This window comes from Babylonia areolata, chromosome 16, assembly GCF_041734735.1.
Source record: "Babylonia areolata isolate BAREFJ2019XMU chromosome 16, ASM4173473v1, whole genome shotgun sequence".
Classification (NCBI taxonomy): Eukaryota; Metazoa; Mollusca; class Gastropoda; order Neogastropoda; family Buccinidae; genus Babylonia; species Babylonia areolata.
The window spans coordinates 16,587,130-16,599,629 of NC_134891.1; the positions used below are offsets into that span (position 1 = coordinate 16,587,130).

The window sequence follows — 12,500 nt, forward strand, 5'->3', positions numbered from 1 at the left end:
AGACAGAAAGAAAAGTATAAATAAGGGAAGGAAGGAGAAAGACAGAAAGAAAAGTAGAAATAAAGGAAGGAAGGAGAAAGACAGACAGAAAGAAAGAACGGGGAAACCAAAGAACGCAGATTAAAAGTTTGAAACGAAGAAGGGAAAAGGAAAGATAAAATGACAAGTGGACTGAACAATGCTTATACAGAAATAATCCAAACCATAAACTCTGCTTCCTTGTGTCCAAAGCGTTATGAACAAAGTTAGCAAATGACAGAGAACGAGAACAAGTCCAAAATTTTTATTCCATTGCCCTCTGGCCCCTAGAATGAAAAAGAACAAAACGAAAACACAAACAAGCCATACAAGCAAGAAGTGCAATTTAAAAAAGGACAACCTGCAGATTTCAGTTATTTTTCACAGCTGACAGAAGGCATTACTGTACCTACATCACCTATGAAATTGTTTCGAATTTTCATTGGATAAGACAAATAAAAGCTAGGTTCCCAGTTTAAGCATGTCACATTTTAGCAATCGTGGTAGAGATTGTATGCAACATAAGTCTAGGTATTTGTCTCAAATTTCGGAGTACAAAGGACAAGCACAAATTACATGTTCTTCATCTCCACGTGACTCCACATTTCTTTTCTGGGTTACGTTTTGTTTGTTTGTCTGTTGTTCATTTGCCAAAGCAGGTTGGAGCTCATGTGTTTGTTGTTGTTGTTGTTGTTCATTGTTTAACTGCTTTATTTATTTATTTATTTGTGTAAGCTTATCTATTATTTATTCACCTTTTTTTTCCCCTCAAGGCCTGAGTAAGTGCGTTGGGTTACGCTGCTGGTCAGGCATCTGCTTGGCAGATGTGGTGTAGCGTATATGGATATGTCCGAACGCAGTGACGCCTCCTTGAGCTACTGAAACTGAAACTTCACTGCTAGGGAAACGTTAATTTTGTTTTAAAGAAGAAGAAGGATGAAGAGTGGGAGGAGTAGGAAGAGGAAAAGGAGGAGAAGGAGGAAGAAGAAGAGGAGAAGAAGAATCTGCCTCAGTTTGTTTTATTTGGTTACCATTAATATCTTCCCGTATTATTGTTATCTCTTTTTTCACCCTTCCTTCCTCCTCTTCCTCCTCCTCATCTTCCCTTCCTCCTTCTGCTCCTCCTCCTCTTTATCTGCCTTCTCCTTATATGCCATCTCCCCTCTCTTCCTGCTACCATCATCATGATCTTCCTCTACTTCTTCAGTTCTGGTATCCATTTTACTTGCTATTACCTTCACGCAAGGGAGTTTGTTCTCATCCTCTCGGAGACTCGCTAAAGCTTAGACACACTGTACGTTCTCACTCACGCACGAGAGCACTCACATACATACACGCACACACAAAGCATGCACAAACCGAATACTTCATGCTAACGACGAGCACAACCAAAACCAGCACCACTGCCACCAGTGCTACAGTCATCGGGCGACCTCTCATGGTCATCGTGTGGCCAGTCACCTGCACACACACACACACACACACACACACACACACACAAGCACACACACACATAAGCACACACATGCACGCGCTCGCACACACACACACACACACACACACACACACTCACACACAGATGCACGCACTCACACACACGAATACAAAAAGCATAAGCAACAAGTTGCAGTCTTACAGACATCGTGGCCAAACAAACGTATGTACAAAGGAGAAAAAAAAGAGGAGAGAGAGGGGAGGGCGGGGGATGGGGGGGGGGGGGGGTGTTAACTGTCAAATCAACTGTCGCATTAATATGTCTTGCAATCTCTGAAGAGATAACCATGCCTCCAAAAAAACAACCAACCAACAAAACAAACAAAAAAACCCAGATGACAGTCATATAAATAGAAACATTACGAAATATAAAAAAAAAGAGAGAAAGATGCTGGTTTGATATACTATTTTCCACTTCAGAAAAAGGAAATTTTTCAAACAGTGGTTTGTAAGGAAGCCATTCTTGGTCCAAAAGCATTTTTCTGCTTTTCATCACATTAGAATAGCATTCCACATAATATCTGGGGTGTTTTTTTTTAGCAATCTAGTGAAGGCAGTTATGTGAGGTTTACTGTTGTTCCATTTATACTTATAAACATGAAATTTAGCGAGCAATAAATCAAGAATTTTATCCGTAACAACTCCATCTTTTTCTTCACCCCAAACAAGATGTTGTGCACACACACACACACACACACACACGGAGATGAGTATCTATTCCGCGCGGCGGCACAAGGCAGCCCTTTTAGTTTTGGCGCGAAGCGGAGGGGAGAGGGATGAACAGCGAGCGAGCGCGAAACGTTGGAAAGGTGATAGCCTGGACAGACAGGCAGGCAGTACATGGGGCAGCGCTCTGCTGCACCACTAACTTCGCGCTATTCTCAGCGGAGCGCATGTTACACGGGCAGTGTGTACAGCTGTGAACAGCTTCGCTGCTGCTGATAAACTGTCAGAAACAGGGTTATGTGCTTTTAAAGAATAATACTCTATGTCAGAATGCAACAAGAAGGGCGCTATGGGTGTGAATGGATGAGTGATTCTCTGACAAATTTAACATACCAAACATGAGTAGGTTTAATTTCCTACAGGCAGTGTACAAGCGGTGTGGTGGTGTGTGGTGTGTCCATCGAGATCGATGATGACCATCGTTGTCATCCAGCTGGGGGATGGGGGGAGGGTGGTGGTGGGGTGGGGGGGAGGATGGTCATGAATCGATCTGTGAATAGTCCAATCTGCGCACGAAATGTTCGCTGACAGTTGGGGCAGACAAAGACAGGCATACCATTGTCAGGGAGCTTGTTTGCCCGTGACTTTCTGGCCTGCCTCTTCTGAACAGCTGCAGCAGTCCTGTTGGCCTCGCACAACTTGGCGCCTTTGTACACAGCAGCGCGCCATTTGTCACGGTCCACTGCAGATTCCTCCCAGGAGTCAGGGTTGATATCAAACGCTTTCATAGAGACTTTCAGAGTATCTCTGAAGGGCTTCTTCTGACCTCCGTGTGATCTCTTCCCTTGTTGCAGCTCGACATATAAGAGCCTTTTGGGCAGCCGATGGTCTGGCATGCGCGCCACGTGTCCAGCCCAGCGAAGCTGGGACTGCATCAGGATGGTGAAGATGCTGGGAAGGGTGGCTTTTGCGAGCACCTCTGTGTCTGGGGTCTTGTCTTGCCACTTGATGTTCAGTAGCTTTCTGAGGCATGTTGTGTGGAAGTGGTTCAGCTTCTTGGCATGTCGTTGGTACACTGTCCAAGTTTCGCAGACATTTGCACTGAGTCTACCAAAAGTTGCGCTTGCTCTTGCAATCCTGACGTTCACTTCATCGTCGATGGTCGCATTTCGTGACAGTGTGCTGCCAAGGTATGTGAACCGCTCCACCGCACTGAGTCTCTGACCGTTGACTGTGATGTTGGGCTCAACGTAGGGTTTCCCTGGGGCTGGCTGATGGAGAACTTCAGTTTTCCTCGTGCTGATGGTAAGGCCGAAGTTCCTGCTGGCAGTGGCAAACTTGTCGACGCTGAGTTGCATGTCAGCTTCAGATCCAGCGTTGAGGGCACAATCATCAGCAAACAAAAAGTCTCTGATGATGTCTGTCATGACCTTCGTTTTTGCTTGAAGCCTTCTGAGGTTAAACAGCTTGCCATCTGTTCGATACTTTAGGCCGATTCCAACATCGCCATCTCTGAAGGCATCAGTAAGCATTGCAGAGAACATGAGGCTGAACAGCGTTGTAGCCAGGACGCAGCCTTGCTTGACACCATTTGTGACAGCAAAAGGAGCAGATGTTTCGCCATTGTCCTGGACTCGAGCCTGCATGCCTTCATGGAATTGGCTGACCAAGGAAATAAATTTCCGAGGGCATCCGTACTTGGCCATGATCTTCCACAGTCCCTCTCTACTCACGGTGTCGAAGGCCTTAGTGAGGTCGACATAGGTGGAGAACAGATCAGCATTTTGCTCCTGACATTTCTCTTGCAGCTGCCTTGCAGCAAACACCATGTCAGTGGTTCCGCGCTCTTTCCGGAATCCACATTGGCTCTCAGGCAAATGACCTTGGTCAAGGTGTGCTGTGAGGCGGCTTAGTAGGATCCTGGCAAGTATCTTGCCTGCGATGGAGAGCAAGGAAATGCCCCAATGGTTATCACAGGCTTGCCGGTTCCCCTTTCGCTTGTACAAGTGAATGATAGATGCATCTTTGAAATCCTGGGGGATCGTCTCTTCTTTCCACATGAGTGAGTACAGCTGATGGAGCTTCTCAGTCAGCACAGTGCCTCCATCCTTGTAGACCTCTGCTGGTATGGAGTCTGAGCCAGGTGCTTTGCCACTGGATAGCAGACGGATTGCTTTCTGGGTCTCAAGAGGTGTTGGCAGATCGTCCAGTGCTTCGTTGATGGGGACTTGTGGGAGACGGTCTATGGCTTCATCATTTATGAAGGAAGGGCGATTTAAGACACTGTTGAAGTGCTCAGCCCAGCGTTCGAGAATTTTCTCCTTCTCGGTGATCAAGGTATTCCCATCTGCACTGAGGAGGGGGGATGATCCTGAGGATGTGGGGCCGTAGACTTCTTTTAAGGCATCATAGAACTAGAACCTCTTCATATCGTGCCTGTCAGCATATCCCTGGATCTCATCAGCTTTGTCACTCAGCCACTTATCCTGCATCTGGCGTAACTTTTGCTGAACAGTCCTGCAGATGGCATCATACGCATCCTTTTTTGATGTGGACTTTGGGTTGCTCAGGTAGGCTTGATGCAGACGGCGTTTCTCATCCAGAAGCTGCTTGATTTCATCACAGTTTTCATCAAACCAGTCTTTGTGCTTTCTGGTCATGGGTCCCAGGGTCTCTGAAGCTGTATTATAGATCAGCTCACGCAGGGTCCTCCAGTCAGATTCCACATTCTGGTTGTCCAGAGAGGCGGATTCCAGACGATCTTCCAGCAGCTCCACAAAGGACTGTTTGATGGTGATGTTTTTCAGCTTAGCGATGTTGAGCCGTTTTGGGGCCTTCTGGCCTTGGGGGCGTCTCTTGGGCTGGATTTGAATATTCAGCTTCGAGACTACAAGGCGATGGTCTGTCCAACACTCGGCGCCGCACATGGTCTTTGTTACACGTACATCTTCCCTATCCCTTTTCCTGACGATGACATAATCGATGAGATGCCAATGCTTTGAGCGAGGGTGCATCCATGACGTCCTGTTACGGGTAGGGAGGCTGAAAACTGTGTTGGTTATGTATGGTGCTCTGCACAGGTCTGAAGCAAAAGCAATCCATTTGGGTTGCAGTGGCCCACACCATGCTTTCCAATCACTCCATCCCAGGAGATGTAGTTAGAGCCAACTCTAGCATTGAAGTCCCCAAGAATGATGAGCTTATCTGCTTTAGGGATAGCAGCAATGACAGAGTGAAGGTCCTCGTAGAACTTCGCCTTCACTTCATCCGGGTTGGTCATGGTTCGGGCGTAGGCACTGACAATGGTGAGGTGCTTCTGGCCAGATGCCAGTGGGAGTTTCATGGTCATAAGCCTATCGTTGACTCCCTTTGGGATTCCAGCTAGCTTGCTGACAAGTGCTGTTTTTACTGCAAAACCAACGCCAGCCTCACGTCGCTCTTCGCTTCCTCGTCCACTCCAGAAGAAAGTGTAACCAGATCCCTGTTCACAGAGCTCGCCTTCGCCTGCAAGCCGAGTCTCATTCAAGGCTGCGATGTCAATGTTGTATCTGGCGAGTTCGGATGCAACTAGTCAGTGCCGTTCTCCTTTGGGGTCTGTCCGCGTTATCTCTGTCCAGGAGAGTCCTTATGTTCCAAGCACCAATGGTGAGAGGAACGATCCTTGTTTTTTTCTTTTCTTTCTTGTTGTTTCGACCGCTGATGTAGGGTCCCCACCAGCCGCGGTATGCTGGCCAGGGTGATATGGAGCAGGCAATTTTTTGGGCACCTTTTCTAGCCCCTTCCTCATGCCAGGGAGGTGAGCAGTGCATTCCTAAAGAGGGCTGCTCAGACGCTCAGACGGCTGCCGAGCTCCATCGCTGCTCCTGTCGACGAAGAACGACCCTATGGCCTGAACCGCCTGCGTGCAGGTCTACGGCTGCGACTGCCAGTGTACCCACACCTGTCGTTTCGTCGCTCGCCTGTCGCCACAGGACTTGGGGGTGATGAAATGATGAAGGATGAAAGGTCATTTTGGATGACTGATGACTTGCGCGATGAGTTTGTTTAAAGTGAAGAGGAGTTGCGCAACGTCGACCTCACTCTCTCGTCCGGGTCCACCAATTTCCAGTGGCAAGACTAAGTCGAGACGACTGGAGGATGAGCACGGATGCAGTGGATGACCAAGATATCCTTTCGGTGTCTCATCTTGCTCTCTGCACTCCACAGTGCGTTGCTGTAACCGCCTTCCTCTCCGTTGAACCGATAGGTTTCTTCCGCAGATTCTTCCGGATCCAGACTTCGCATGCACGGGTAGACACACCCCGGGGGCCAACTGCGTGTGGCATGCACACAGCACGGTGGAGCTAGATGGCCGTCGGTGGCTCTCCTAAGCCAACGCCCTTTTATGGATCTCCATAAGGGTGTCTAGCCACCCGCCTCACCAGTCCCGGAAGGGAGTGGTGGGAGTGCCGGTTTAGTCGCTGGCAACCCGACCCTGAACAGGTTGTACTAGATTACAGGTTACCAGTAGCAGATCTAATGACCTGACCTGACCTACGTACAAGCGGTACAAAACTTAGCGAGCACACGAACATTCTGTTCGAACTGAGGAACACACACGAAATGTAGTTCAAATTCAACTCCGTGTTGTGTGTGTATATCACTTTAGTTTGAGATAAAACTTATATCATGATATACATGCATGTCTCCACAATACAAATGGAAGGAAAATATAGCCGATACTGTTACCTAGAGGTGGCAGACCTCCCCGGAATTAGTGTCAGTATTTAACGGTCAGCTCCACTGAGAACTGCTGCCAGCCACCAAAGTTTCACACTTCTCTCAACATCACGGGAAGAGAGACAGGCAGACAGACAGATATGCAGGGACAGACATACTGAGAAACAGAGGAACGTGTACGGAGAGAGAAAGGGGAGAGGCACAGAGAGAGAGGGAGAGAGATAGACGCACAGAAAGAGAGAGAGAGAGAGAGAGAGAGAGAGAGAGAGACGCACACAGAGAGGGGGAGAGAGATTTTCGCCGACTAGATGTTTTGCGTGTCACTATGTGTGCCTTTGTTTGCGACATGCATTTGGTCAGTCTAAAAGATACACCTTGACGATACCATGCTTTTAGTAAACAATCACAATGTAACGTACTGACATGCATTTGTTAGTTCTAAATAATAAAATACATTCCTACCTGAACTTATAAATCCGTATGAATCCTTGTTTGTAGTTGGTAATCCACTCAGTTGAAGTGTGACACTGACTAAACTCAAACATTTTTTTCTTGTTTTTTCCTTACAATGCGTGTGTGCGGGAGGGAGGGATTCAGAGTGGAGAAAAGAACAGGGCTGAAAATTTCTTTATTCTTTACTTTTTGATTTGTGCCGTGATTCTCCTGCTTGGGGTACGACTTGCTGAAGCATGGGGGAGACAATAGTCATGTGCTCTTGCATGATGACACGTAGTTTGTCATCTTGTGACTGCATCCCTAATACTTTCTTTTTGAGTGAATTGACGACTGCGTGTGTTGCCTCCCCCCCTTGTTCCCCGTGTAGTGCCAGGCCAAAACCGTGAGAATGAATGAATGGAATGCAGTGATTTTCTAGGATGTGTTGCTTGGGAATGATGCATGTTTGTGGGAATTGTTGGCGGAAGAAAGACATGTACTGTTTGATGTCACTATCCAGTGTGTCAACGTCACTGTCTGTCAAGGGTCTTTGATGTGAGATGTTTATGTGAATGTGTGAGAACAGCGTGTTTAGTGTTTTAAACTTTTGGGAAATGTTCCTAGCTCTGAGGTTTATGTCCGCGTCTTGAGTCAGTTCACCTGTTTTCTTGACTACACTGTCACTGATGTGTTCTATTGTTTCTGGCTTGAGATACTTGTGACAGTGACATCTAGACCGAAAAAACGAAACAGTTCAGAAGAATACTTGGCACAAAGTCTTGCATTCGACCCCTTATCTTTATCTCTTCTGAGAACCCGCTCACCACACACACGACACATATAATCCAAACATCTCAAGTGTTCACTGAAGGTGTGTTGCCCAGTCAGCAAAGCTGCCACTACCGCACCAGATTCCATTTTTGTCGGCACTCACACACACACACTTAGGTCAAATAACTGGATGTAACACAAAAACGCGGACAGTATCAGGTAAATCACACAACACACTTAAAGTTCACATTCACTGGAATCATGTACACAAAAATGACAGCAAACAAAAATGACTGTGTATGAATATGATGAAATGAAAATCACTTAAACAATACATCTTTCTCTGCTGGAAACATAGGCACAAAGAGCGCGGCGCGCGCTCCCCCCCCCTCCCATCCCAGTGGAATCTAGGTCAGCAGCCGTGCTCCTGACCGCTCACTGAACTCTGGAACTAAATAGCTCTGCTGGAAGTTAAGTGGCACAGCCGTGTCCGCTCACCTGCAACGATCCCCCATTCCCTCATATGTCTCTTTACAAACGCATCATTACATAATTATAAAGAAGAACAAGAAAGGCAAGGCCTTCAAGACTCACTTGTGATATACACTTAAAGGGGATAAAATAATGATAACAATAATAATAATGATAATGATGATGAAACTTATAAGAATTAGTTTGTTGAAATGCGTTCTCAAATCGTTATTATAATTATATAAAGCTACGCATTAAAAAAGATAAATAAAAAAAGGTTCCACACAGATTCGAACCAAGGATTAGTTTGTCACCACCATAGTTCTTTGTCACTGCTTCTGTGAGTTCTGGAGAGGTGAATTTCGCCGTTTACGAGAGCAATTTGGAAATCTGCGTGCATGTCACTTTCACCGCTGCCATTGTTGTGCTTCGTCTTCGGGAAACGCGATCAGCAATTATTGTGGATTTTACAAAACACTAAGAGTGATAATAATGCAGACTTACACAGAAAAAGGGCGCTTCCTTTGAAAATAATTCAAGAATGTGATATAAGCTGTAACAGTGATGAATAGAGAGTCAGCTAAACTTGATCATGGATACGGCGCTCGAAACATGCGGTCTTACATTAAAACCTGAATTACTATGCCTAAACATAAAGGACAGATTGAGAACAGTGTAAAAATAGGACTAGAGACTGTTTACAACCTGGATTCAGATTTCTCCAAAATTCAGAGCAGAAATGAATGCAGAGACGCTTCCATACCAAGGCAGCGACCACCTCCCGGTAGCTTTCAGTCTACAGAAACTGTCAGATAAACCCTGTATGAAACTGCGTGATCCATTTCAGTATGAAACCAAAGAGACAACCGTCATCGAAAAATTAAGACGCAGAAGAAACAAAAGAACGGCACTGAACAGGATGCAAACTATTCAGCCCCCATGGTGGAATACCGACACAGAGAGAGCCTGGATAGAAAAACAAGCGGCTGTCAAACTTTGGCAAAAAGAAAAAACAAAACCATCTCCGGACAAAGATATTGAAACAAAAATGAAAGAAAAAACTGAACAGTTTGAAGTCATTGCTCAAGAGGCCAAAAATGACAAGTGGAAACAGTTTTGCGAGGCACTCAGTTATGACACAACATTGACAGAGTTCTGGCAATTTTATCGTCGCATGGAAGGAAAAACGTGCACAACAACAACCCCAGACATGTTAGACACTGACGGAACCAAGCTTAAGACAAATGAAGAAAAAGGATCTGCCTTGCTCAAACGTTTCATACAACAGAGTGATCAAAGAAACTTAGATGAGAAAAAGAAATATATTGAGGAGTTAAACCAAACCCTTATGCAGACTGGACTAGATGATGACTTGACAATGGATGATCTAAACGAGGCAATAGCTAAATGCAAGAAAGAATCGGCTCCTGGCCCAGACAAAGTTCGCTACTCAGACATCAAGGAGCTATCGGAAGAAGACAGAAGCAAACTTTTCAATCTATATCAAAACAGTTTCCACAATGGACAGGTGCCGGAGGACTGGACACACAGCTTCTTAAAACCCATACCAAAACCAGGAAAGGACCATCGTCAGGTAAGCGGCTACCGGATCCTAACCATGCAAAACATTGCTGGAAAGCTCATGGAACGCATGATAGCCAGGAAACTTGCAAGGGATCTTGAACACAGGCACATTCTCCCTTCGAATCAAGGTGGTTACAGAACAGGCAAGTCCACATGGGAAAATGCAGCTGCTTTTGCATATGAGGTGTATGAAGGATTTCAAAGAAAAGAAGGAACACTAGCAGTAGCAATTGACCTTGAAGATGCCTACAATAAAGTCCAGTTTGCGCACCTCATGGAGCTGCTACTAAGTTATGGAGTAAGTTTGACACTGACAAGATGGATAGCAGCAGCGCTTCAGGAAAGAACCGTCGTCCTACGCCTCGGAGATTGGATGTCTGCACCTTCTAAACTATCCATGGGACTGCCACAAGGGTCTCCGCTCTCTCCTGTCCTCTACAATGTCTACACGAAGGGCCTTGCAGACTTAAACAACAATGGAATTGCTCGGGTGCTTACCCTTGCGGATGATGGCCTGGTCTTCAAAACTTCGAAAGATGCTCAGGAGAGAACTAAAGCCGTCCAGAAACAACTAAACAATATTGCTCAATGGTGCAAAGACACAGGATCTTCCATCAATCCAGCGAAAGCCCAAACGTTGCTGTGCACCCTCAACAACAAAACCGCGAGCAAATCACCACCTTCTGTGTCATTCGATGGGATTCAAATTGAGAAAACTGAATGCCTACGCTACCTAGGAATACACTTCGACAGGATGCTGACCTTCAGAAAACATACGGAAAATACTGTTCTCAAATGCAAAAAGGGCCTGTCAGTCTTAAAAGCAATGGCAACCAAAGGAATTGAACAACGCCACCTCTTCCTGCTATACCAATCACTCGTCCTCAGTGTGATCGACTACGGACTTGGGCTAACAACACCGTCTCAAAGCAACCTCCTAAAATTAGAAAGAGTACAAAATGAAGCTATGAGGCTGATCCATGCGATACCTGCTTGACCTTCCTTCAGTGCAGGCCAGAAACAAGTTAGAACAGGTCAAGACCTACTTCAAAGCATTAGAAAACCCTCAAAACCCACTGCATGACGCAGTCAAAGAACCAAAAGGCAGCCGTCTAGGACGAGGAAGATCATGGATGGGACAAGCAGAAGACACAATCCAGCTAGTATGCCGACTACAAGACCTGAAAGAAACAAAAGAATGGGAGAAAAACCCCAAAAGCCTCAACCATCTATTCAACACAGTCATTTCACCCACTCTAGGAAGACATTGTCGGGAATGGCCAGAGGGCAAAACTGATGCGGAAGTGAAGCTACTCATAGAAGAAAACAGTAAAGAAGAGGACATCATCATATACACAGATGGCTCAGTCACCAAAGACCAGTCTGGTTGGGGATTCACTGCGAAACAAAATGGGAAAACAATTTGGGAAGAGAATGCTGCCTACAAAGTCACAACCTCCAGCCTAACGATGGAAGTTGAAGCTGCGACACATGCCCTCCAGTGGCTATCGTCCATCCATACGCCCGGAAACCAACATGCCATGATTCTAACCGACTCAATGAACCTCATACAGAAAATTGAAAACGGAATGGGAAGCCCAGAGTGGCATAAGGCAATGCGCAACTTTCAGATTAAAAAACTCACATGGTCATACTGCCCGGGACATGCAGGTGTTAAGGGAAATGATCGAGCTGACAGACTTGCTGGTAACGCAACACCAACGAGCGGCCTACATCTAGGAAAATCGGAAATCCTCAGAAAAATCAAAGAATACCAAAAAGAACAGGTACAAGGCCATCACACCATCGATCGCCTCAAAGAAATAAAAGCAGAGAGAGGGAGTGGCCGCAAGTCTAACATGAAAGGTAGAGCACGATGCTTTGCAAATCAAACAAATATCGGCATCATTTCCAAACCAACATTGCGCAAATTTCTTCAAAACGGAACAGAGTCTCTGTGGGCCTTTCCAAATACAAGACTGAGCAACACACTAGACGCCACGTTTTTGGCATCAGAGATCTTTTCCCATCCCTCTTGCGGCCAGTCAGTGGCAGCCTCTGTGCGTGTGTGTTTGTGTGGATGTGTGGGCCTGTGCTTTTGAGTGCGTTTGTGAATGCGCGAGAGTGTGTACACAAGTGTCAAGAGAGATCTGTGTACGCGTGTGTGTGTGTGTGTGTGTGTGTGTGTGTGTGTGTGTGTGTGAGAGAGAGAGAGAGGAGGTGGGAGTGCGGGGGGAGGTGGGGTAGAGGATGAGGTATGTGAGTATATGTATGCCTACACTGTGGGAGCAACAGGATATTGGAACGTATATATATATATATATATATATATATATATATAT

At 46.0% G+C, this 12,500-nt stretch overlaps 1 protein-coding gene across 3 annotated transcripts in view; it reads right to left on the minus strand.

The window, feature by feature from the left end:
• The window catches only part of LOC143291200 (putative methyltransferase-like protein 24), a 37,307-nt gene that overhangs the window by 23,483 nt on the left and 1,324 nt on the right, over positions 1–12,500 (minus strand). For all 3 annotated transcript variants that reach the window (XM_076600941.1, XM_076600939.1, XM_076600940.1), the window contains exon 2: positions 1,378–1,479. In XM_076600941.1, the coding sequence (XP_076457056.1) occupies positions 1,378–1,464 (87 nt within the window). In that variant the 5' untranslated portion in view covers positions 1,465–1,479. The remainder of the gene's footprint in view (positions 1–1,377; positions 1,480–12,500) is intronic.